The sequence below is a fragment of the Phalacrocorax carbo genome, chromosome 10 (assembly GCF_963921805.1).
Source record: "Phalacrocorax carbo chromosome 10, bPhaCar2.1, whole genome shotgun sequence".
Taxonomy (NCBI): Eukaryota; Metazoa; Chordata; class Aves; order Suliformes; family Phalacrocoracidae; genus Phalacrocorax; species Phalacrocorax carbo.
The window spans coordinates 7,184,027-7,210,012 of NC_087522.1; the positions used below are offsets into that span (position 1 = coordinate 7,184,027).

The window sequence follows — 25,986 nt, forward strand, 5'->3', positions numbered from 1 at the left end:
TCGGCGCTCTCCCGCCTGCCGGGGCCGGGGCCGGGCCCGGGGCCGGCCCAGCCGGCGTCCCCGCTCCCCGCCGTCCCGCTCCCTGCTTGGCCCCGGCCGCCCCCGGCGCTTCGCCGTCCCGGGCTGGGGCGGCCGATGTAACCAAACCAAAGACTGGCGGCCTTTGGTTTGTAATGGAGTGGTCATGCGCTCGCTGGGAGAAATGAAGAGGGGTTTGGGGTTGTTTTCCCCCCCGTTACCAAACTTCCCTTTGGGCAGCTCTGTCCCATCCTCCCCATCTCTCCAGGACCGGGAAGGGTTCCTTGCTGTGAAAGGTGGAGATGTTAAAAATTACCAAAAATCCTTCTGTTGCAGAAAACTGGGTTTCTGGTGATGCGAGGGAGGCCCCGGGGGAATAGGGAACACAGGCTTTATGCCGTCATTTAATAGCTGTCTTTGAAACTCATGGCCTTGTATGATTAATTGCACCATTGCTTCTGAACGTTGACTGCTGTCTAGGAGTTAAAATGCTGTTTTTGTACTTACTGGTATGTTGATCATACAAAGATGACACGATTCAGTACTTCAGCGTACAATCCCAGAAGATTAAAACATTCTGAACTGATAGCTCTTGAATAGGCAGCAGGCAATACAAAAATGTCTTTGCTCCTCTAGATCTCTCTGACAAAGGATTTGGGAACTGTCTCTTATCTGTTTCTTGCACCATTTGCTTACCTAGGTCTCTTTTCTCTTTACAAGCCTGAAGATGGCTGCTGCTTCTTCCTGCAATGTGGAAGAAGACGAGAGCCTGAAGGGATGCGAACTCTATGTTCAGAAGCACAACATCCAACAGATTTTAAAAGAGTGCATTGTAAACCTTTGCATAGCAAAGCCAGACCGACCCATGAAGTTCCTGAGAGAACACTTTGAAAAATTAGAAAAGGTCAGTGATTTTAAGGTGACTTATAATTTTCGCTTTTTAAACTGAAAAGATTGTTTTAAAAGTTTCAAATGTTTTTGTACATTTCTCCTTTTAAATTCTAAGTTATCAGGCTACTGTTGAAATACAGGCTGTTAGAAGAAAAAAACCCAACCCTTTATTTGCTGATGTCTACTATAATATTGGCTATTGTATAGAATTCTTTGTGCATAACACCAAGATTATGACTTCTTATCAAAATGCACTGGTTACAACTGACCCAAAGAGTTACAAGCATACTTTGTGTTGTGATACATGGTGTCCTGAACTCTCATCTGTGGGAAGAACCTGCCTGCAAGAGCAAAAGATGCTGTTCCCTGTTTATTCCAGTGTCAGGTGATGTGGTTTTCCCTTCCTTTAAAACAAAGTCAGGGAACCAGCAAGTTCTGAAAACCATCAAACAGTTTGCCATTTAATTTTACTGCTCTTGTCCATCTGCATTGCTTATCCCATGATCCTCCAACAAGAGATGCATTAAGAGAGACTTCATATGCTGTGACTGTCTTCAAAAGCAGCATAGAGGGGGAAGTGTTTAAAAACATTCTGAGACAAATCTGTACTAAAGGCTATGGTTGACTTTTGTGTGAAGAGCATGCTGTGTGAGCACAACTTTTCTCTGGGGATGGGGTTTTCCTCAGAAATAAATGGGAGCACAGGGCTGCAAGTTGTTGGTTATACAAGTCCTCAGTCTGCCAGAAAGTTTACTCATGTACTTAATTTAAGAGGATTATTTGCTTTTTTTTTTTAGGAAACATCTAAAGTTGATAAGCTTAAGATATGAGTTTTGTGTAGTTTTTTGCCTTCTAGAGACGGAATTTTGTAAGGACAGAGAAGAGACTATAATACGTAGTAAATAATACATAGAGCTGATATATTACAGGTGAGGCAAGCATTTTATGCATCTCATTGCCCACATTTCAGACAGATTTTTGTATAGGTGAGTATATGCCAAATTTATGTAGCTTTAAAAAAAGGCACATTGCATTTTGATGGGGAAGCCCAGTAACAATGCCTGGAACATCAGGAAGGGGTAGAAAGTACAAGGTGTTTTTTAATTGTAATGCTTGTTATTAAAAAAGAAAAATCTCTTAGTTCTGCATATTCTAAACTTCTGAGAGCCAAGACCCATTTCAAGAGAGTGAAATCTGTTGAATTTCTATTACCGTGTTATGAATTGTTATTCATCTTAATGAGTGCAATTCTGGACTTCCTGTCTTGAAGCATAAACACCATTTTTGCAAAAAATGTTAAAAGATGCTGTAGTGTTCTAGAATATTCTCCATAGCTAGCAGGATCGCTTGAGTTGTTGTATTGGGGGAGTATTGATCTAACGACAGTACACAGAACTGAGAGCAGGATGGCAGTTCCTCCCCGTGGGAATTTATATATTCTTTTATGTGATCTGTCATTTCCCAAAGAACAGCACATACCAGAATTCCGTAGCAGGATATCGATCAGGATGCAATCAGAGAAGCTGATGGATATAATTTGTGTCTAAATGAAAGGAGATGGTTTAGAAACAACCAGTCTCAGGGCATCAAATTTGGTGAATGTCAAGCTTAGTAGGGAAGGAAGCAATCTTGCTCTTGCCACTGACTGTAGAGCAGCCTGGGAGCTAAGCCTGCTGAGCCTAAAGGCTTTAGGATGCTTCTGGAGCTTTCCAGCACTGTAATTCTTGTCCCTACAGCAGTTTGACTTCCTTGCCCAGCCACCTCTGAGGACTTTATTGAGATGAATTGCACTGTGAATTTTTTCTGCTGTAGGATAATATTTTGACTTGGTTGGTTGCATAGTAACAGTTGAAGAAAGGCTTGTAAAGATAGAGAAATCATTTCAATAAGTTTTATACTGTTTTTAGAAGACACTTGTCATACATAGGCACTCTGGAGAATCTTAATCAAATTGTGCATAGCAATTGCCTGTTACAGATTTTTGTATGTGAATGAGCAATACGTTGATATGGCACGTTTGCTATTAGCTCCTCTAATTTTGGTCCCGTGTAGGGAGAGGAGTGAAAATCTTTGTGTTTAAGCACAGTTCTCTAAATGAAGTCACACATTTTTCCACCGAGTGTGGTGTTTTGGGGTTATTTTCCAAACTCATTAAAATAGACAACATGTTCCACTGAAGAGAGCAGTAGAATAACAGTGTATCTGTCAAAAATTCATGTGGGCAGTTTAGAGATGAAGTGTGAGATATTTTTCAAGTGGTTAAAAAAGGAGATTAAGGAGAACGGGTAGAGCTCGATCCACATTGGTATACTGGAACTACCTCAGAGGTGAATACAAAAAGAAGTTTATTTCATTTAGCAAATTCTTAACTACATTTCATAAAATCAACTCAGAAGAGCAAGGTTTATTATCATATGCAAGATCTGACTGTATCATAAATGCCTTTCACCTTACTTCTGATGACAGGGGGGCTAGGTCCATCGCCTTCAGCCTTCATCAGTAGTGCTAAATGAAGAAGGGCCAGGGACTAACCCCTGACCCCACGACACTAACTGGCCCCACATGTAATTCTTAGGTCTGACACGTCTAGGAGCAGGTTTGTTTTGGCAGGAGTGAGTTCGAGCAGCTCAGAACAGAGCCAGGGAGTGAGCTAATAGTTGAGAGATGTGGACTGTCTTGGGCTAGTATTCACATCCATGGCTGGGCCATTTTTTATTTCAAATTGACATGGCCTGAGAGGGCTGTAAAGTGAGAACATGAATAAATACTTACAAATAAAGTGCTAGAGACTGAGGTTTGATGTTTGATTCTGCAGTCATCGTTTTCAGCTGGAGAAGTGCCATGGTTAGAAAGAAATGTCTGATGCCTTTTTAAGTTTGCAGCTTACTTGTATCAAGTACAGTATTAAAAAACATAACTCTGAAAATAATTGTAGAACTTCAGTAGATATTTTTCTGTTCACTTAATACTGGCAGGACCTGCTTGTCTTAAGACGCTTAATTGCTGGGAATCAGCCTTAGTTTCTATATTCTGAAGTTTGCAAGTCAGTTTTTATATGGTGTGACCTACAAACTTCAAGATGACATCTCCTCTGATCGTGTTAGCAGTTACTTTGTAAAAATCTCTAACATTCCATTGAGCACAGAAAAGAGTTGGAAGTGGTTTAGATACATGAGATTTAAAAAATTATGTTTTATGTTTCCCTGTTACTGTATAGAACTTCTTGTTGGTGGATGGGGTGAGGAGGGTATTAATTGGCTTTTTTTAGAGTGGGGGAATAGCTGTTAGCTAAGAAACTGTGGCATTATTTTAACAGCTGTAATTAGGTCCTGTTTACTTGATGACTAAAGAAGGCATAGCAGAAAACACATGGAACCCATCTTTTATCTCTGTTTTTTGCCTAATGTAAAAAAGTTAATTACTAAGAAGTTACAGGCAAAGCCTTGTATTTTCAGCTATCGTGAGACTGCAAAACTTTAATTAGTATCAGGCTTTTTATTGCTGTGATTATATGATGAAAGGTGGAGTTGTCTTGTCAGGCTCAGCTAGGCTTCTCAGCAGAAAAAAAATGTAATAAAGAGTAGAAAATGGCATAAAAGAAGGGGAGGCAGCAGGAACCTGCAGGATGTGTTTAGGCATTACCAAGTACTTTGCTGAAGCCATTTTGCTTGCAGTGTATTTCAGAGCAGCACCTTTGCTAGCTGAGCCAGGTGGTCTTTGCTGGTATCTCTGGACCTGAGCTCTCTCCTGGTACCATCTCTTAACCCTGTGCACATACAAGAAATACTGTCTTGCACATACTGAACTTACTGTCTTGGATTGCTGTGGATCGGCAGTGGTTTTATGGACCCAGGCTGATGCTGCACGTCTTAAGATACGATCTGAAAAGAGAGTTTTAGAAAAACCTGGACTCTACCATCTATAATTAAATAAAGCAAAATGAGACTGTCTGTATAGCTCCACCTGGTGATATTAGACAGTATTGCACGCAGACCTGGTCAGAAAAATAAAGGCATTTCTGTGACAGGTTTGCTATAAACTAGCACTGAGAAGAAAGTGTGTAGTAAACTACAAACTAATTCACTGTTAGTAAAACACAGTTTGTTTATTTATCATAAAGAGTTTCAGAAACAAGGGTATTTGAGCATCAGGCTTTTCTTCTGCAACAGTAGTGTCACCCAGTATTTACATTTTGTCACAACAAGAAATTTTTCAATCAGCAATTTCCACCAGAACCTGGCCAAAACAATGGAGTTAATTCCTGTAAGTACAGGTGATTATGCTAAGTGTAACTCATTCCTTTAAGATAAGCTGGGGAGAGGTTATGGATTGGAAGGAAAATCCTACGGAGGAAAAACTATCGAAAAAATGCATTAACTAAGCAGTTTGATAAAGACTAAATACAACAAATATTTCTGTACCTTTCAAAGCTTGCAAAGCAGTTGGGCAGTATCTGCTTGGTGGTCAGAAATGCTGCTAAAGCATGTGGGAACATACCTGAGCTACCTGAGACACTGATAGCAACGCAGTGGTGGGAGCAGCTGGTGCCCTTGCTGTGTGACTGTGGTTCTGAGGAGGCTTGGGCAATCTCTGCTCCTGCCTCTCCACTGATATCAGTACCGGAGAGGGCTGGATGAAAATCAGCTCAGGTGGTACCTCTGTGATTCCTGTAGTCAGCTACAGGCAGTGTCATGAGAGGTGACAGTTTTCTTGGAACAGCTAGAGGAAAAACTAGGTGAATTTTTAAGAGCCCTCAGGCAAGCTTTGCTAAATGCAGGAGGTTTAGGGAAGGGTGGAGGATAAAGGGGTTAAGAGCAGAAAGACAAAAAAAATTTCCTAAGAAAGCCATGCTCTTACAAGCTTGTGTGGAACATGTTAGAGCATTGCTGAGCTCCCTGTTTACTTTGTGTGTCTACAAGTGTGAGTAGCTTTCCTGGTCTCAAAGTCAAAACCTAACAGAAATGGAGCACAGTGATGGAATGAAAAGGGAATTCTGTCTGGACGTTGTCTTTGTTTCACATCTCAATCTATTGTGTTTTACATTCATCAGGATACTTAATCCGTGATAATCTTTAAGCATTTAAGTGGCTGTAAAGAAACAGGTTCATACTTAGCTTTAAACACATGAATGAAATCCCTTGCCAAATTTGCATAAAATTAAAAATGGTGCTGGGTCAGGCACTGTCTGATGGTGGATTTCACTAGGTCACAACAGACTTTGGGAAAACTGTTCCTAGCAGGCCTTTGCAGCCAGGAACAGGTACATACACGTATTTGCTCCTAGCTGACTGCAGCCTTTTATAGGCTCCCAAACCGATGTAGGGGCCCTCAGGCCTTATTTTACCGCTCAGTTTTTGGAAAAGAGTTTGTCTGGGCTTAAATCCTGCCTGTGTTGGAGTCCGTGGCTGCAGCACTGGCTGAATACCTACTCTCCTGCTTGTCTGCAGCTCAGCAAATCCTTCACTGATCTGAGAGGCCGGTCAGACTACATAGCAACTTGCCTCGGACAAGGTAGAATTCTACATTCAGGGATGCGAGCATTTTGAGGCTGTAGTCCTGCAATTCCTCTTCATCCCCTGTGTTTTACAGTCCTATGAGCATCAGGCAAGGTGCTCTGACAGCTACCAGCCTTTTTCATTACAACCCATTGCTTAGCCAAGGTGAGGCAGTAGCTGTTCTGGAAGGCACTAACTTCTCTTCAAAATTATTCCCTTTTATTCTCTTTCAGCTGTGGGAGATGACTTGAGGAGCAGAGGTAGTTAAGCCTTTTCTGTCTTCCCACAGTGATTATTTTAAACTGAGGGGCATGCCGAATAGGAATGACAGCAAGGAGAAAGACTATGTAAAAAATGATACAAATCAAACCAGATTCCCAATATTAGGATGAATTTTGGTTTTGCTTATGGTTTTCAGTTAGTTTTCAAGCAGTTCCTTATTAATATTCTCTTAAATGCAAAAAACCCCCAACGACTCCTTATTTTTAAATACCTTTTTAATGCTGCATAAATTCATTTTAATTAGGCATGTAGGATGGGGATTGAGACTGTCTAACTGGACATCAGTGAGACTGGGTGGAGAACTGCAGTCTTCATAGCAGATTTAAGAATATTTGAGATTTGACTTTGTTTCAATTGAGAAAAGGACCTTAGATTTTGAAATGCTATAGGCAAGGGAATTAATTGCTTTCCTGTGTACTCTGCTGAGGTCTGTGCCTCTGTGTTTGCCTGCTTGGCAGCCTGTGTTGGAGCTGTACCCTGACAGCTTTGTAAGCTCAAGCTGTTGAGGTTCTGCAGCTCCTGGGAGCTCAGCCCGCCAGCTCCATCACCCCTGGGCAAGATGCTGGGGAACTGAGAAAGTGAGCTATGGGAAACTCGAAATAAAAACATGTCCATAATTATTGTAGCTTGGATTTATTGGCAAATTGTGAAGAAAAAAAAATACTTAATGAGTTGTGAGCATCCCACTGAAGAGTTAAGGGGACGCTTGGATTCTTGCCCGGGCATGCAATTCAAGTTGCTGTCTAGCCTTAATACCCCTGTACCACTGAAGGCACTCATAGCACATGGAGGTTGTTTTGGGTTTAAAAACTAAATGCATGTGGAAGCGAGGAGGATAAAAGAGAGAAAAGAAAGCTGAGTGTATATTTAAGGTGGGCAGCCCAGCACGCATATTTTCATACTTGTATTAACATCAGATGACTTCTTAGAGGAGAGAATAAATTGAGTAGAATTTTACTGAGGAATCGAAAATGTAGAAATGTTTTAGAGAAGATTTCCACTCTGAAATGACTGAGGGAGCACAAGTTTTTGAGTAACCAACCTTGATATCAACAGCACATTTGATCTAAGGTCATCAGTATGCTTCTAAACGTTAAGTGGGCCTACACAACACAAGTATTTTAAGGAGTGAAACAGCATACCAGCATTTATGATTCCTTCTTTGTTGATAACCTCAAATGTCAGCTAACTCTTCCTATGCTCTGATGGTCCCTTTCTGCCTCTTACATGTAAGCCTCTCTGAGATTGATGGAGTTTCTCTTGGATTAAGGGTTTGCTGTGATAGAAGGCTAGAATAAAAAGTAAATAAGCAGCTTTGGCATTACATATCCAGTGATCAAAAACTTCAGAGTGACTTAGGTGTTCTGGTTGTTGCTGAAAAATATGGCATAATATTTAGCGTTTTAGTTTAAATTATATTTGTCTAGTAGAAGAGCTTTTCCGTGGGCATGTTTCTTCTTATACAAGGTATGCATGCATACATTGTTATTTGGCTGGATTTTAAAAGTCAGAAGTGTTGGCTACAGTTCCCTTTGATTATATAAGCTTTTAAGTATCAAAAATATGGTTTGTGTTTTGTAACATAACCTCTCTTACTTTACTGTGAGGCGTATGTAAGAAAGTAGGGAAGAGGTGGTGATGGGTTGAGATACTGCAAGACACTGGAGAGGAAGGCACAAAGTGTTAACATGTTGCAGGAGGTAAAAGGACGCCAGTAAAGGGGCTCGAAGGCAAGCAATGCAGTCAGAGCGGCAGAAGGGTAGGTGGATTTTTGTCAGGACAGTTTTGCTTAGATTGGAAATTGGGAATGAACTGAGATGCAGAGAGGCCACTGAGGATGCAGTAGTAGGAATCAAAGCGATGGATAACTATGGAGTGGATAAATATGTTAGTAGGAGGGGTGGATGTTAAAGATATTTCTTAGTGATGCTGTAGAAGACAAGGTGGCATTTCACAGCAGGAAGGCAGTGGAACAATAGTTGGGATTGTGTGAAAAGTCTCCGATTACAAGGCTGAACAATCATAAAGGTAGTAGAGTTGACCAGTGTGACAAAGACAAGACTGGAAAGGACATTAAGACCTCCCAAATTTCTCCAGCTTTCAGGGGTGGCATCAGTCAGTCCTGTGCTTCCAACAAAGCGGAGTGCTTTGCCTTTGGCCTTTATTAGTTGCTATAAATCATTGTGTCAGCCTCCGGGAGTGATGGGGCGGTGTTAGAAACCTTCCTGTACTGAGAGCATCTCCTCTGGGTCAATTCCAGTGCAAAGAGAGATTAGTTATGTGTGCATGAAATATGCTGCACATTTTCTGTGGGTAAGTAGAAAACAGATTCCAGGTCTGTCAGTCAGAAAACTATGAGTGTGCTTGAGGAAAAAATAAAAAGAGAAAATATTTCATTTAGAGTGTACTTTGTGTTGTTGCTTTTGAATGCAAAGAATAAATTGTAGGAGGCAGAGCAGAGATAGTGAGCAGTGATACCAAACGGCTGACTTGCTTTTAAAAGTCTCCTTAGAATGTTGTTGTAAAGCTGCACAGTGATTTGGTGCCTCCTCAGGTGCTGTCCTTCCTTCCACTGAAACATCTGAGTTTCCAGGTGGTGACAAAGCCTGAAAGGAGAGACCGGGAGAGGAACTACTGGGAATGAATTTCTGTTTGGAAACGCTCTGGCTGATAGAGAAGAAAGCTTCTAGGTCAGGAAGCATGTGTATTTTTCAGCAGCAGTCTGAAAGGAAGGGTAAACCTAAAAACTGGCTTGGCATTGTGGCTGCTTCACTTGCAGTGTTTAAAGCCATTAAAAATTCATGGAAACATTAATCGGGAAAGGCAGTGCTGAGGACAGCATGCTAAATCCTGTGTTTTATACCTCAGCCTCCTATAACACAAATGTCTTAGCTGAAGGTGGACATTCAAAAGATAAATGGGCTGCTGCAGTTGTATTTATTGGTTTGTCTTTCTTTTAATTTGAGGCAATGATGGTATATTTTCTTTCTTTTCCTGTTTATTATCACTGGTCAGCGATGGTATTTCAGTTTCACCATCTATCTCCCTCAGAAATCCCAGGAAAGACTTTTGTTCACAAGCTAGGTTTCCGTCACTTGCAACATGGTTTGAATAGAAGTAGGATTAGATTATGTATATATGAAATAGGGTGTTATTGCCACACAGCAATGTTGTTTTGTAGATTCAGGGCGTGTTTATATATCATTGTATTGAACTGTGGCAGTGACGCTGGAGGGTTCAATCAGCAGCACACACGTGGTCCCCAACTGCCTTTTAAGACTCCGTAAATTATGTGTGATGTCCACTGGAGCGGGTAGATGTGACATAGGACAGCGTGAGACTCATGTCCTCCTCAGCTGGCAGCTTTCAGCTGAGCAAGGTCACTCAAAATGGCACTGGACTATGGATAACTGGATCAGACCCTACACGTCCTACAAGTCAGGACCATCTCCACTGAAGCCAGCGCAGTTACTGGTGTAAAGGGAAGGACAAGATGCTCACTTGGGCTTGTTCAAAGGCAATTCAACTGTTTTGCTGTTGTATCTTCCATGTGTTTTCTCATTTTAAGGTGGACATAATTGGGCAATATGATTGTGAATTATCTGTGCCATCCGAATAGAGAGTGAGATCGCTTGTTGTCATGACAACAAAAGATGGTGAGGTGTTTACTTGAAAGTGAGTTCTGCACAAGCATTCACATCAAGCTGTGTCTGAAGATCAGTGTTTGAAGAACTATTCTTCAGAGAGTCCATTCCTTCTTTAAAATATTTGCCTTATTTGTGCAGTTTTACCCCAGGATATATGGAAGATGGCTTTTTGAAAGCTTAGCCCAGGACAGAGCATACGCTTTTATTTTCAAAAGGCACTCTTTAGTTCAGTAATGGAAATCCTACCTAGACTACAAATAGCGGCATATGGAAAAGCCAGCCAGTCAACTATCTGCTGTTTATATAAAAGGAGTTTGTAGCGAAGAGAGTTCCTTTTAAAATGAATCATATGGTAACTCACTTTTATAATCCTTTAATATCTTTTTGGCTTTAAAAGATATTTGGGTTTAAGAGCATGCTTTGTGATATTAATTTTATCTCACTGAGCTTTCTTTCGTGTATAAATCTGTGCTGGGGCAGAGGAGATATTTATTAATTCCTTGGAAGTGTCTTTTATACAGTGTGTACTGAAAAATAAGTGTGTATTTGATATTCAAATGGGGCAAACTACTGCTCTTCTCTATGAGTAAATATGCTATGTATAAAAAGAACTGTGTAAGTGCTGCATAACATTAAATAGTTACTTGACTGCCTTCTTGTTGTAGTTACCTTTTGGTATACTTTCAGCTGCTTACTGTCCAGAGGGGTCTTCATTACCTTTCAGTTAAACTTATGAAGAAGGTGCATTTGGTTGTGTTCATTTAATATAAGCAAAGAATGTTAACACTATCAAAGAGATACATAAGCTGCAATAGCCAGTAGTAATATCTGAAATTCTTCAGTCATTGCTTTGGTTTTGATGACTAGGTATTAAATATAATGATAATATGCAGTACACATGTTTGTATTTTAAATATTAGTGTTTCTACAAGTGCATAATTGTAGTTAAGGAAGATAGAGACAGTCAGAGAGGAGTAGGAAAGAAGTTGATAGGAATGCTTAAATAGGACTCGCAGTTCTTACACAATAGGAAAATCTAGCTGAGTCATTTTTTACATATCCAGTGCTGCTATTTGAAATTTGAATTGGAAATGAAAAAGTTTCAGTAAGGATTTAATCCATCTGAAATCCGTTTTTTTTCTGGTTTTTGGTTGCAGCACCTAGCTCAACAGTGTTATGGCCCAGGGGTTGTGGCATTGTAATCCCGATTTAAAAAAAATACTGATCCCAGAAAGAACTTGGCACTTTCTGAGGCAGGTCAGGACCTTGAGAAGTCAGATCTTTAGCCAGTCCTCTAAATTTTATATCTCTGCTTATCTCTTAAATATTTCAGTAGTCCCTTAATCAAAACAAGAATGTGAGACTTGTTACTTTGAATTATGCAGCATGGGAAATGCTATTTAGTTCTTTATTTCAAGTAGCAATAATACATCAAAGATTGGTGTCAAAGGTTCCTTAGGTTAATGAGAGGGGCAATGTCAGTGATGGTGAGGAAAGAAACTGAAATAAGACCAGAAAAGACAAGTGGCATGACTGGATTTGTCAGACATTTGTAAACATCAGTGGCAAAACATATATTAATCATCTGTTTTTCTTGCAAGCTTAAAAATTGTGAACTTGTGCCAGTTTTCTGTACCGCTCTTTTCTGGTGTCATACCTGATGAGTTAACTATAAGTCATTTCCTCTGTCAATGAGACCAACTGGTTTTGTTGGTAATCTGCCACATGTCTGTTGCTGGTGCTCCCAGATCCGTCCTCCTCCACCAACTCCACTTATTAGCTCTGATTGGAAAGTCTTCTTGGAAATGAAACGTGTAAGACAGAGGCCAGGTTCTGGCATCCCTGTCAAAGGAATGTTGCTTTTATGGGGTGTGCAGGGACCCCAGCATGACTGCATTTTCTTTTGGGTAGCCTGCAACCCTGCTAATCTGAATTGTCTCAAAAACACTGGAGTTGTCCAGGGAGTTGTTGGATGATAGCTGGCTATGTGTATGCCGATCAACATAACCCTGAGACTGTCGTAGTGTGGGTATTGCACTGACTACTGCTGCACAAGACAGCTTGCCTCCTTACAGTGCTCACGTCTCTCCTGCATGTGCCCTTTGGTTTCCTGTATCAGGCAAGCTGAGGACAGGGCATGTGGTCCATCCCATCTCCAGCTCTCCCCTGTCTTATGCAGGGTCAGCGAATCAGCTAAGAAGGCATGGAAGAAGTAGAAAAGGCAGTGTGGTGTGTTGTGAGCAGGGTGCTAGGCTGAGGTGGTACCAGGGGCCGAGGGGGTGGGCTGGGAACAAGCAGACAGGCCCCAGCTCCTTTGGCTGACAGGCATGGATGATACAAAAGGAATTGTACTCCTCTGTGCTTTCCCCTGAATCCCATGAAGCTGAAGAATAGGAGATGGGCTCTGGGAACATACTGTAATTATGGGTAATCTTGTTTCTCTCAATTCTTTAGAAGTAAAATAATTCAGTTCATGAATTGACATCTTGCAACTCTGACATCCTTTCTTGAAGGTCTTCTATGCTGTTTCCTGCTCTTGTGACTATCTCTTCAGAGATTCCTCTTTGCATTTTACTTTCTGTTCCATAAGCATGAAATTTGGAGAGTAACCTCCCTATTGGACAGCTGGTGCTAGGCCAGCCATCATCCTTCATAGTCCTCTGGACCCTACCTTGGATCTTATTTGCTTGGAAGTAGTCCCATTGACTGTAAATCTGTTATATGGCAGAAACTCTGGAGTAGGGAGCATCTTTGTTCTTTCCGGTGATAGTAAGCCCACAAAGCAGAGCAAAATGAAGAAACCTGTCTAATATATTGACATTTGACTTCTGATACATTCTCTGTATAAGAGATAAAGATATGTACAAGCCAACTGACAAAACAACAGCTGTGATGTTGGAGAGTAAGCAGAAGAGGCTTGTACTTTTGTTTTCTCAGCCAGGAGTAGCTGCAATGATATGTCTGCAGTTTATAATACGTTAGTTTCCATTGCATGTAAGAAAGAGTTGAACAGGTCAAGTACTGGAGTGATGATACCTATATCCACATTGTAGTTAGTGTCAGCCCTCTGTGCTGCTCACATTAAGTTTTAAATTTTCTTTCAGCAGTACACATGTGTAAATTGACAGTCATCCAAATGTAGAAAGGAAGGCGTTGCTGGGAGTCATAAAAGAAGAGTTAATCAAGTGGATCCAGCAAGTTAGCTACATGGGTAAGAGATGTTTCATTGTCTCTTTTTGCCTTGCAGGAAGAATGCAAACAAATATTGGCTCGGCAGAAATCCAGTTCCCAGTCTGATTCTCATGATGATGAGATTTCCCCTCCTCCTCCCAACCCAGTGGTAAAAGCCCGACGCAGGAGAGGGGGGGTCAGTGCAGAAGTGTACACGGAGGAGGATGCCGTTTCCTACGTCAGAAAGGTAATGTTTTGCGTCTCTGATTCTGAGGTGTACAGGACAATCAAATGACTCATATTTTGCTCATAATTTGGGATGGGGTCCTCATGCTGGCATATGCATAACTTGACCATCTTCACACTCACATTCTTTTCCTGCCTCCTTGACTAAGTACTTTCCCATCAGTGTCTGTTCTCTATTATTCCCCTTTCTGAGGTATGCTGCTGACCTGTTTCCCTCTTTAAAGGGTAGGTAATTCTCAGCCATTTTCTTGATATTCACAGACTCCAGCAGCTTCTGAATTTTGTCAGAACCTCACGGTTTTGGAAAGCAGCCTTTTCTATTGCTGCATTTCCTGCTTTGTTTTCTAAAAAGTCACTTCTAGTTCAAGTTTTGTTCTAACCTAGGTCATTTAGGTTCCCTAGACTGTTCAGGCTCGTGGTTCCCATGTTGATTGGGTACCACCTAACCCATGTGTTTTTGGAAGTCTTTTGACCAAACTTGAGTGATTTTATGTGACCATTGTCTTTGAAGAAATGTCATCCCAACTGAGGTAATTTCTTCAGTAGGAACACTAATTTGGTCTTCTCTTCTTTTAACTGCCTTTTGCATAAAAATATCTAGCTATGTTATATCCTTGATATCTCTTAATAACTCCTCAGATTTTTTTTGAAACTGACCAAAACTTTCAAAGGTTATTAGAAGACAGAAATTATAATAGTGTATGTCATGTTTGTTTAGGGAGCTAGGCTAAAAATACATTTCGTAAGGTTGACAGATGCTACTAATGTGCTTTTGTGCATGCCTGGAGTAGCTTTAACCCAAAGAGCTTTTTTCTTTATGGGAATACATTTTGTCAGTCACTGGGTTTTGGCAGAATACTTTTTGCCTTTGTGGTCAGATATGCTTTTATCATCCACTTACAATAGAAGTTCAGTGGCTACTCTGGGGATGCACCGCACTGTTAAAAAACTTGCGCGATATTTTAAAAATCACTTTCAAAGGCTTCCTGTGCAGTTTGCATGATCTGGACGAGGGGATTGAGTGCACCTTCAGTAAATTTGCAGACAACACCAAGCTGTGCAGGAGTGTTGACCTGCCCAAGGGTAGGAAGGCTCTGCAGAGGGACCTGGTCAGGCTGCATTGATGGGCTGAGGTCGATTGTATGAGGCTTAACAAGGCCAAGTGCTGGGTCCTGCACTTGAGTCACAACAACCCCATGCAACGCTACAGGCTTGGGGAAGAGCAACTGGAAAGCTGCTCAGCGGAGAAGGACCTGGGGGTGCTGGTCAGCACATGGCTGAGCATGAGCCAGCAGAGCGTGCCCAGGTGGCCAAGAAGGCCAACAGCATCCCGGCTTGTGTCAGCAATAGTGTGGCCAGCAGGAGCAGGGCAGGGATCGTGCCCCTGTGCTCGGCACTGGTGAGGCTGCACCTCGAGTACTGTGTTCAGTTTTGGGCCCCTCAGGACAAGAAGGACATTGAGGTGCTGGAGCGTGTCCAGGGAAGGGCAACGGAGCTGGTGAAGGGTCTGGAGGAGAAGTCTGATGAGGAGCGGCTGAGGGAGCTGGGGTTGTTTAGCCTGGAGGAGAGGAGGCTGAGGGGAGACCTTATCGCTCTCTACAACTACCTGAAAGGAGGCTGTGGTGAGGTGGGGGTTGGTCTCTTCTCCCAGGTAACCAGTGATAGGATGAGAGGAAACGGCCTCAAGCTGCGTCAGGGGAGGTTTAGATTGGATATTAGGGAAAATGTCCTCACTGAAAAGGTTGTCGGGGATTGGACCAGGCTGCCCAGGGAAGTGCTGGAGTCACCATCTCTGGAGGTATTTAAAAGATGTTTGGATGTGGTGCTTAGGAACATGGTTTAGTGGTGGACTTGGCAGTGATAGGTTAGCGGTTGGACTTGATCTTAAAGGTCTTTTCCAACCTATATGATTCTGTGATCCCCCTTAAAATCTTCCATGAAGAGATCACATTTGTCTCTGCTCAATATGGGGTCCATCTGACTCTTCTGAAAATCAAAGGAAAAATTCCTTCCCACACCCCTGAGTAATTCTTTTATGTTTATAATGGAACCTAAAGTTGACTTTGTTTTCTTCCTTTTCAACAGTGATGCCAATAAGCCCTGACAGTAGCATGGGTAGGCAAGAAACAGAAGAAGCAACGCAGATCATATTCTGTGTGTACTGTGACTAGAGCTGTTATGATTTTAATTTCCTAGGAACTGACTGAGCTGAAATAATAGTAATTTAGGGGATAGTTTCTTGTCAGGCTACAGATGCTGCAAGGAATATAGAACTAGTACTGGGAGGGTTTGTGTCAGTTCTTTGTCTTCTGCCGTCAGCAAATGAATCCCATGGTGATTCCCATGGATGTGTGTTTGTGACAGATTTCTAGAATACAGAAATAAAGGGAGGCACTGAAAGGACAAATTATGAAACTAATTTGAAAGTGTAAAAAGCAAGGCAAGGGTTGTGTTAGACTATTGCAAACAGATGGATTTTTAGATGGTAGCCAGGAGGAATCACTGGCTTGAATTCAGGTGTTGGATAGAAACACATCTGGGTCATAAGCCAATTTAAAGGATCCCTTGAAGGGGTAAACTATAGGATGAGTAGTGCTAAAGGCAGTGCAGTGAGTTATGTCACTGGAGAGAAAATCAAAGGAGATTTGGCTTTGTGATTCGAGCAAGCACCTGGCATGTCTCCATTCTGAGGAGCAAAAAGGAAAATCTCTGTGGAGGGGTATTTCATTGCTTCATTCCTGAAACTGAAGAAAGCAATATTTGTCAATATATCTGACATAACATAGAGTTAACAACTAACAGAATAGGAATCTTGCTGTAAAGGGAGTTATCAGCTTGAAGAGAACATTCAGTGATAACTTGTAAGAGTGATGTAAGAAATGGTCAAGTGGTTTTTCCCGATATTTAATTTTGGTTGGATGCCTGGTTACTGTGACACCTAAAGAATCCTTCCTGTGTTTTCTGTGTTCCTGCCCCAAAAAATGCACTTTGGTCTCTGCCTTATGGCTTTCATTGCTGCAGATTTAGACTGAGAAAGGCTAGTCTATGCAATTCCATAATCAGCCAGAAAGGTCGGAGTTAAATGTCTTAGTGACTTGATTATCTTCCCTTTTGGCTCGTCGTCAGAAAGCTGAACAGCTAGGGTATTCGTAATAGAGCAAGGGTTCAAGACTGCAGTTCAATCCAGGCTTTGTTTCATAGGGTAAAAACCAAGAATAAACTGGCCAAATGCTCATTTTATTTAACATGAAGGAATTTAAACTTTTAGTTAGATTATGTTTCACTCTGATACGAATATGCAGTTTATACATATACTCTTCTCTAGACTTGATTTGCATAGTCTAATGACTACAGCAGTCAATATAAGTGATGTCTGAAAACAGAGTTTAACTTCAGATCTTCACAGTGCAGTATTTTCCCTTGAAATAGACCTAGATCAATTCTTTGAGACCTGGTTCTGCACCAGTTTTCCCATTTGAGACATCCTTCTTCTGGTTGGGTGGGTAATACCTTGCCTTTCCAGGGTGAGGAAAGGAAACTACCTACACATCAGCATATGTAATAACTTAAATAAGACAGAAATACTATTTCTATCAGGAGAAACTGTGAAATAGAAATGTCCATTATCAGACTTATTTGTACAGTAATTAAAACAGGCAAACAGATGTTGATCTTCAGATGGGAGTAAGGTTTATTTAACACTTCAAACTTTTGCTAGGCTTGATTTTGTCCCGTTGTAATGAAGCTATTAAGGAAAATCACATTACTAAATTCAAAGAACATCTGTTACAAGTCAAAACCTTGTTACAAATTTTTTGCATCTCTTGTAACCACAGTGTCTCTGACTGGCAGAAGTAGATGCTTGGTAGATATAGTGTCTTTACTAATGTCTTACCAAAATGGAAAGCCTAACTTGCAAAAGCCTTATAAAAAAACACCCAATATGAAAGCATACTGCTGAATTTCAGCGTATATTTTGAGCAAATTCATGTACAACAGGACTTTTGCCTTATCCCCAATTAACAAATAGGAATGCCTCTTCATTCTCAAATGCGAAGCTTTTGTGTTTGCCATGGAGCAAAGGCAAGGGTCTTGATCCAGGTGGGCCTCTCAGGAGCTCCATTCCTTATACCACAACCAATACTGAAATGTACGGTGTAATCAACACAGTTTTACCTTTTATCTAAAGAAATGTTGCTCATTCCCTAGTTTTAAAACTAGGTTGCTTCTGATATTGTTTGTGGGGGAAGAAGAATATGAAATATGTTTTCCTCAGTCCAAGAGATTTGAAAGGAGACTACGTAGCTGCCAGTACCTGCTAATTATAGTATTTTACAGATATCCTTCTCCCCACTCATCCTGGATCTTATATTTCTTTTCTGGTTGTCATATTGAGAACATAAATTCATATCCCCACATTATCGAAACTGTAATTTATTACTTTCTTAGTGGCTTTATATTATAGCCTAAACCTGTCTCAGCGTTTAAAATGAAACTGCATCCATTATCTTGAATAGTGGAATTTTCTATAGATTTCAAGATCTGTGAAGAAATACAACCAGGCAAGTAATTACCCTTCTTTCTTTTCTCTACAGGTTATTCCAAAGGACTATAAAACTATGACTGCTCTGGCAAAGGCCATCTCCAAGAACGTGCTCTTTGCTCATCTTGATGACAATGAACGAAGGTATGAGGTGCTTTATGATTTAAAGGAATCTACAGCTTGACCTGAGGACAAGGAATGATATTATATTTTAACTCAGGGGTCAGAACTACTCTCACCGATGTGTTTGAGTCATATTAGACACACCCTCACACACACTTATGGTATTATGACAGAGGGTAAAATCATAAGCTAAAAAAGGGCAAGAACTGGATAGATGTATTCAGACATATTTAACATTTTCAAATTAGCCGTGCCTGGTGAACTTTATTCTAGGGTACTTAAGGAATTGGCAAAAGCGATCTCAGAAGTCTTTGTAGTTACCTCTGAGAACTCAGGGAAGACAGGTCAAGTGCTGGAGGAGTGAGAAAGAAAAAGCATGGTGTCTATAAAGAGGTAAAAGAGAATTACAGGTAAATTACTTTGTTCTTTAAAAAACTGGAACAAACAAATTATGTGTAAACACCTGAAGGAGACCACGGAGTTCAGTGGTAGCCAACGTGACTTTTAAAAACTTGAAAATGTCTTTTTCTTGTCACTAGGGAAGGCACAACAGAGGCCAAACAGCTTGACTTCTGTCATTAATGTGTCATACACATTAATTCAACATTAATGTGTATGACAGCTTCATAAACAATCAAGGGAAACATGTCTTCAGTGAAACCACTGCAGAGTCTATGCAAAACTGACTGGATACCCATATCAAATAGCAGTTATCAATGGTCCATCATTCTAATGGAAAGATATAGTGAAGTGTGGGAAGTGTTGGTCTGGTTTTCATCATTATTATCATTATGACCTCACTGGTGGAAAAGAGTATAAGTGTTGAATCTTTAGATTACATGAAGAGGGGAAGGGCTGCTAAAACATTGGGAGACAAGGCTAGAATTCAGAATTATGCTGACAGGTTGAAGAAAAGCAGTAAAAGCAGGATGGATTGTCACTGAGCCAAGTGCTGAGAAGTATACTTAGGCAGGAAGAACACCTTTCTAACTCTAAGATGGTTTTGCAGTTTTGGTAGTACCTTGAAAAACTTTGTGGAGCTTATTGTGAATCATGGGCTTAACATTAGTCACTAATGTCAAGCTGTTTTGAAAATACTAACGTTTACTGGGGTAACTAAACAGGAGAACATGCAAGATGTGTCCTGGTGTTGGAAAGATTCCAGCTGGAACACAGTGTCCAGTTTTGGGCACTGCACTTCAAGAATAAGCAGTTGGAGGAAGTTCAGGGAAGAGCAGTGGGAACAATCACAGATCTAGATAACATCAGTTCTGAAGAAAGAATGGGATTGGTTGGCCTGCAGAAGAAAAGTCAGGGGCAGAGGGATGCGATAATAGCTTATAATTGTGTATGAATAATGGCATATGATGAATAAACTGCTGTATATGCCAAAGGGTAAAGAATAACAGATTTAAAGTGCGGTAGGAAAGAGTCAAGTCATATTCTAGGAAGAGGTCTCTGACTGCTTGGGTAGGTTGTGGAGTCTCTACCACTTGAGGCCATTAAGAACAGACTAGTCTACAGTCTGCCAGGAATGACATAAGTAGTGTCAGTCCTGCCTTGCAGCAGATAGGCTAAGTGATGTCGTGAGGTCCTTGCCAGCCCTACTTTTCTGTGCTTCTGTGGTTAGCAAGGACAAAGACTTTGTCTACACTGACATTTTTAGTACTGGCAGAACATCAGCAGATCAGTCCTTCAATGGGGCTACTCACGTTTTCAGTCAAAGCATGTTCCAAGTGTGCAAATTTGGCTCCCTTTTGCAGGCGTTTACACACTTTAATTACTTTGCAATCTTAATTATTATGATATCGCATTAGCATGCCAATTTCTGGAGTAATTAGAAGAGGATTAACTTTGCACATTTTTTCTAGCTTTTTCATGCACAGCAGAGAATTCTTGTACAGAAGTGCTACAAATCCTAATTATACCTTTGGCATGCTAATGTGACAGGCACTGGAAGGGTAGGTTTTAGGGCTGGAAAAGGGACATTTTGTTAATACGTTATCAAAGTAGGATGAGAGATAAAAACTGCAGGAAAAGTTTTTTTTCTTGCACTGTGCTGATGGTACATTATGGTCGTGGTCTCACCTATCTGTTCCCTCTGTCCCATTAACCTCTGTCAGCCAGACTGTCCTGTTATGGATATGTGTTAGGAGTGATCTGTTCACTCCTGTCCACAGATTCTCACGTGTGTGCTGCAGATGGGTTGTAGACTATCTGCTTTTGCAGTCCTCCAACTATGGCTTGATCAGGTATATACTGCTTTTGCTGTCAAAAGATTTAGAAGCTTCTTGGTTTTTTGGGTTGTGCAGTGGAGCATATTCAGCTATATAGCATCTGCCTTGCTCAAAGGATGTGTCTAGGTGCCCCATTCAAGCTTCATGACAAGCACGGCAAGCTATTGCTGACATTGGGGAAAACAAAAACGAACTCAGAAGGCTTTTGTAGACAGGGTTGCAATGAATGAATAAATTGTTCTCACTGCATTTTACTGAGCTGACTCTTGACATCATGCTATCACCCTTGTCTGGTTTCGTTTGTCAAGTGTGGAGAAGTCAGCAAGTTGGAGCATACCATTGCCATCCCTTCTAGTTTGCATCTTGTTGATGCAGATACGTAGTTCAGTAAAGTAAGTGGCATATAACTTCATTTGGGTTCTGTCCTCTTGGAATGGTGGAAAGCTAGGTGAAAATGTTTCATTTTCTGTGCTGCAGTGGTGGTATTGGTGTTTATTTTCCTCAGTGCTTTCTTCACTGAAGACAGTATAATTGTTTCGTTTAATTTCATGGTTGACCATTCGATAAGACGTAGGAGGTGTTCAGGTGGGGGAAGGATGGACTAGCAGGGCTTAATTCCTCATTTACAATGGATGACTATTATGTTTTTCCTTCTCCTCTGAAAAGATATTTATGTTAATCTTCTCTAAGGCTGTGCAGTCCACATGACTTGTGTTGCACTTGCTGCTTGGCAGCTGTGAAGGTCCTTATGTCTGACATAAACCCTTATTTATAAAGGGAGCATGTAGCATATTATCTCTGTGTCAGATATTCCATATGAATGATTAATTGCATGAGAAGTCACGCTGAAGTTAAGGTTAAAAAGTATCTTTTTGCACTGGTGTCTGAAATAGTTTTGTTCAATTCTTATTTTAGACAGCATTTTTTCATGTGCCATGCTTAAAAAAGGGTTACCATCTATCTCACGCGCGCGCACGTGCACACACACACACACACAGAGTCTGTGGTGTAAAATTATACTGAAAAGTGCAATAAAAGGGAAACCGTAACTGTGTTAGTACTAAAAGCAGCAGAACTAGTTATCAGCAACTTTTGCCAAAATTTTCAAGAGTTGCTAACTATTGTAAAGAACAGTGCAGCTCCGCAAAGTGATGTGGCAGTCCACTGTTTTCTCATGACACTTTTCCACTGACTTCAGTAAGATCTTATTAAGCTCAGGAGTAGGGTCCTGGTTCTCTCAAAGCCAGTGGCAAAATGCCGTTATCTGAAGTGGAAATGTGCTTTCAAGTGTTAGAGAGCTGTTGTTCTCATTTGCATAATCAGGAATGTGCGGCTTTTTGCTTGTGTTTCTGCACATGATGTATATTTTCTGTGGGTCCTCCTTTGCCTAGAGATGTTCTGTTACATGCATACTGACAACAAACCCTCCAATTTACATGGGTGTATCACATACTCATTATTCAGAATTTTTTTTTAATTGATGAAAAAGTAACTGTAAAAAGTTAAAGCAGCATCAGGGTTTCACAAAATTAATTTCTTACTGTGTTTTAATAGGTATAGTTTGATTTTGGTTGTTTATTAAAATATTGCATCGCCAAGAAAAGTACTGGACTATTTAAAAAATTTCTGTGAAATAGTCACAGGCAGGGTAAATATTTATGGGCCATGGGGAAAAGAGGGATGTTAAGGCGGTGATGGTCTTAATTATGGACTGAACAGCTCGGCGAGTTGCAGAGGGTGCATGGATGTGTGTCAATGTGCCTGCCTTTGGGCTTATCCTCATTTCTTGTCTTGTTATTAGCCCAAACTTGGTTACAGATTTCTCAGAGTAGCCTCATGTCATGTTTGGTTTGATGGGGTTTGCTTCCATGGTTGGGATGTGTGGCAAAGCCGTCACTTTGTTCAGGCTTGATCCTACTTTGCGGTTAGGATGTATTTAATGCCTGGGTAGTTGGGCTTGGATTTTGATAGTGCTATTATATCATCCTGCAGGTCCCTAGGCACATGTCCTCTAACTTCTCTCTCCTCCTTTCCCCCGCCCCATATGATGACATATTGGCTGGCTTATGTCCATATGGGGGTTTTCCCCTTTGTTCTGTGTTTCTTCTGTACTCCACTTTCTTTGTGACTCCACTCAAAAACTCTTGGAAGTGGGCAATGGAGCTTGTTAGTCAAGCTCAGACATTTTGGAAAAGCATAGTTCATACTGGTGTGCAAACATGATGCAGAAGCTGTGGAGGTGGCCACCAAGTGGACAGTTTTCCCAGACAGAGAGCACTCTGAAGACCTGCTAGTTATGATCACTGCAAGATCAGAAGCTCCTGACTTGGCCCTTGCTGAAGCCTTCCATACACATGCACAGTTCTTCAAAACAGCTTTTCATGTGGCAGCTTTGAAAGAGCTCCTTGCAGCATGGGACAACTTCCGATACAGAAGGCAGCGCTGTGCAGGCTGTGTACCCAGAAGAGCTAGGAATCGCTCTGCAGTCTGTTCAAGGATGAACAGCCTTGGGAGGAAACATCAGTGGAGCTGGACCTACAGCCAGGTAACAGGCGTTCACCATCTCTTTCATTACACTGGGGAAAAGAAAAATGGCAACATTAACTGTGAGGGATTTTTGCATTATAAACATACATTTATTTTTTATAGATGATGTTCTTTGCAAGAGTTTGTCTTTAACATCAGTTGAGGGCAGAAGCCATCCTGTTTCTCTGCTCTTCCAAGAGGAAGTCCCTGCAAAAAAAAAAAAAAAAAAGAAATTCAATCAAATCCTTGTTTATGGCATTTGTACCTAATAAAAAGAACTCGCAGGTGAAGTTACAGACTTTGCAGAAGTGTGTATTTCAGAAAGTGCCTCTATCTTTGTAGTGTCCCTCCAGAATGCTGGTGGGAAGTTATGCTTAATAATGTTCAAGCGTTGTCTTAGGTGGTCTGTGCTATAGATTCTAATGGCTGAATAAGGGGAAGAAGATCCTTGCTGATCTTATCCCTCATGATTCCAACATGATCTCATGGTTCAGGTCCATTCTGAAGGCTGTTAAGAGTTTGCATAAACTTTCCCCCTTCTTTTGGTCTGTGACACTTGAGAGTTTTGCATATGGGAGAAATCAGCAAGGCAGGGTGCTTTGTACTGATGCCCTCTCTGCTGCTTTGGTTTTGTTCAGTCAGCAGGCAGTGAATGATTTCTATCTATGCAAAGACAGAATTACACCCATAACTTGGCAGCATTTTATTTCCTCTCCCACTTTTGGATATCCAGCAGATGAACAGCCTCTAAAGCTTCCTAGTTGTGAAATGGTGTATAAAGTCAGAATTGGTGACAAGGGGCTAGTCTGATTGTCCTAATCTCTTCTAACCTGGCAGCATAGCTAGTAAGAATTTTTATCGGTTCAGCATGTAATGCTGGAATACAAGTACACCCACTTGGCTTTGCCATGATGTTGAATAGTATGGGGTGGGGGGAAGGAAGAGATTGTTCATTTTCCTTCTGTGGATAAAAATAAAAGATATTTTTTCATCATTTCATTGACAGGATGTTCTGACTTTACTGGACGGGGGCAGCCACTGAGAGGGGGGCAGTGAGAAGGTTCAGAGGTGACCTGCTGTGGGGATGGAATTTGGACCCAAAGCTGATGATTATCAAGGAGGAGAAGGAAATATAATTGAAGCATAACCGGTGGGTGAGAGAGCAGGACTGAGAGCAGCAGGAGTGTCAGTCTTGGTTCCAGGATGTCACCAGTGCCTGCATGCTCTGCTGTGAGTCATGAGCTGCATCTGTCAGTCCCTGTTCAGAATCTCGGTGACCTCCTGACCACATAAAGAAATGGAATGGTTAAACATTCACTGTATCTGTATGTAAATGCTATGTAAAATTTATATGTAAAAGCTATGTAAAACTTGTTCATCAAGGAGTAAAGAGATTAGATAAATATTTAACATGCACTTCCAGACTCCACTTTTGTCATTTTAGCTAATATCGTATTTTTTACAAGCATTTATTCTTTATTACTGATGTTTGGGCAGCTGTGATGCCTGCTGCAGCTTTCAGAATACTTTTCTGTATTTTATTACTGGAATTAATAATAAATTGGTTTGTTTGAACAGTATACTGGTGTGAAACTGCTTTGGAAACAGGAGTCAGGAAACTGTATTTAATGCTTTTACTAAAATATTGAGCTCTAATAAAGGCACAAAAAAAGCAACAACAAATGAACTAAACAGTAGGCAAAACTGCTCTATTTATTACAGCAATGCATGGTGTTGCATTTACTCTTGTGTGTTGCCTGCATGGCAAAGGTATGAAAATAAAGGGCATTTTTTATTTTCTATGCTTGTTGGGGCAAAGATGTAAGGATGAAAATTGGCACTTGTCCAGGGCATGCAAGCCAACCAAGAGTTTTCTTCAAGCAAAAATTCTTATCCTTTTCCCGGTATCCTCCCAAACATTGTGGAGGACACATGCTACTGTGATACCGTAGATAAAACTGGAGGCAAGTTGTTGTAGATACCATCATCTTGCTGTTACCATTTCAGAAAACTGTTCTACCACCTTCTTACAAGTATGTTTTAAGTAACCCATGTTCTGCAATTCAGGCAGTTCTGTAAGCCATGATTGGTGGCAAAGAGGGGCCCTATAGGGTCTTACTGGGCATAAACATACTCCATTTGAAAGACATTAGTGTCCAAATTAAGACTTCCTCAGCATCAGGACACAATAACATTCTTAAAATGTATTAAGGGACACCACAGAGGGGAAATGAGTTATCATGTATCTATGTCCCCTGAAGACAAAATATCAGAATTAGGCTTAAATTGTATGAGATGGGTGTAAACTAGACATGTGGTAATAATTTCTAGCGGTAAGGATACTTAAATAGGTTGTAGAATCTATAATTGTTAAGAACAGGTTAGGCAAATCTCTTTGAACATAATTTAGTTTGTCCTCTGTTTGGGTGGGAGAAGTCTCTCAGCTCTATTTTTGTAATTCTTGGATCCTCAGTAGTGGGAAACTAGTGTATTCTTTTTCTATACATTTTCCTTTTCTCTTTTTTTATCTGTTTAAAGGGTTATTGCTAATTTGCACATCTTCTGTTTTCTCGGCTAGATGAATCTCATTCTCCCCATCTTCCTTTGCAGACCTCGTTCCTCAGACCACTGACCCTTTTTGTTGTTCTCAACTTTCTCCAGCTGGTCCACCTCTTCCTTTTTTCTTTATATTTTTCACAGCAACAGGACATTGTTGACTTTTACTTAGCATGTGATCACTGGATTTATTGGATCATTTCCTGCAGAAATGCTACCTTGGCAGTGAAGCTTCACTGTGTATTTATGCC

At 40.9% G+C, this 25,986-nt stretch overlaps 1 protein-coding gene across 3 annotated transcripts in view; it reads left to right on the forward strand.

The window, feature by feature from the left end:
- The window catches only part of PRKAR1B (protein kinase cAMP-dependent type I regulatory subunit beta), a 104,032-nt gene that overhangs the window by 2,043 nt on the left and 76,003 nt on the right, over positions 1 to 25,986 (forward strand). For 2 of the 3 annotated variants that reach the window (XM_064461681.1, XM_064461684.1), the window contains exons 2-4: positions 739 to 922; positions 13,581 to 13,751; positions 18,346 to 18,437. In XM_064461681.1, the coding sequence (XP_064317751.1) occupies positions 746 to 922; positions 13,581 to 13,751; positions 18,346 to 18,437 (440 nt within the window). In that variant the 5' untranslated portion in view covers positions 739 to 745. Of the gene's footprint in view, positions 1 to 718; positions 923 to 13,580; positions 13,752 to 18,345; positions 18,438 to 25,986 lie in introns of all 3 variants that reach the window. The other variant, XM_064461683.1, reaches the window with a different exon arrangement.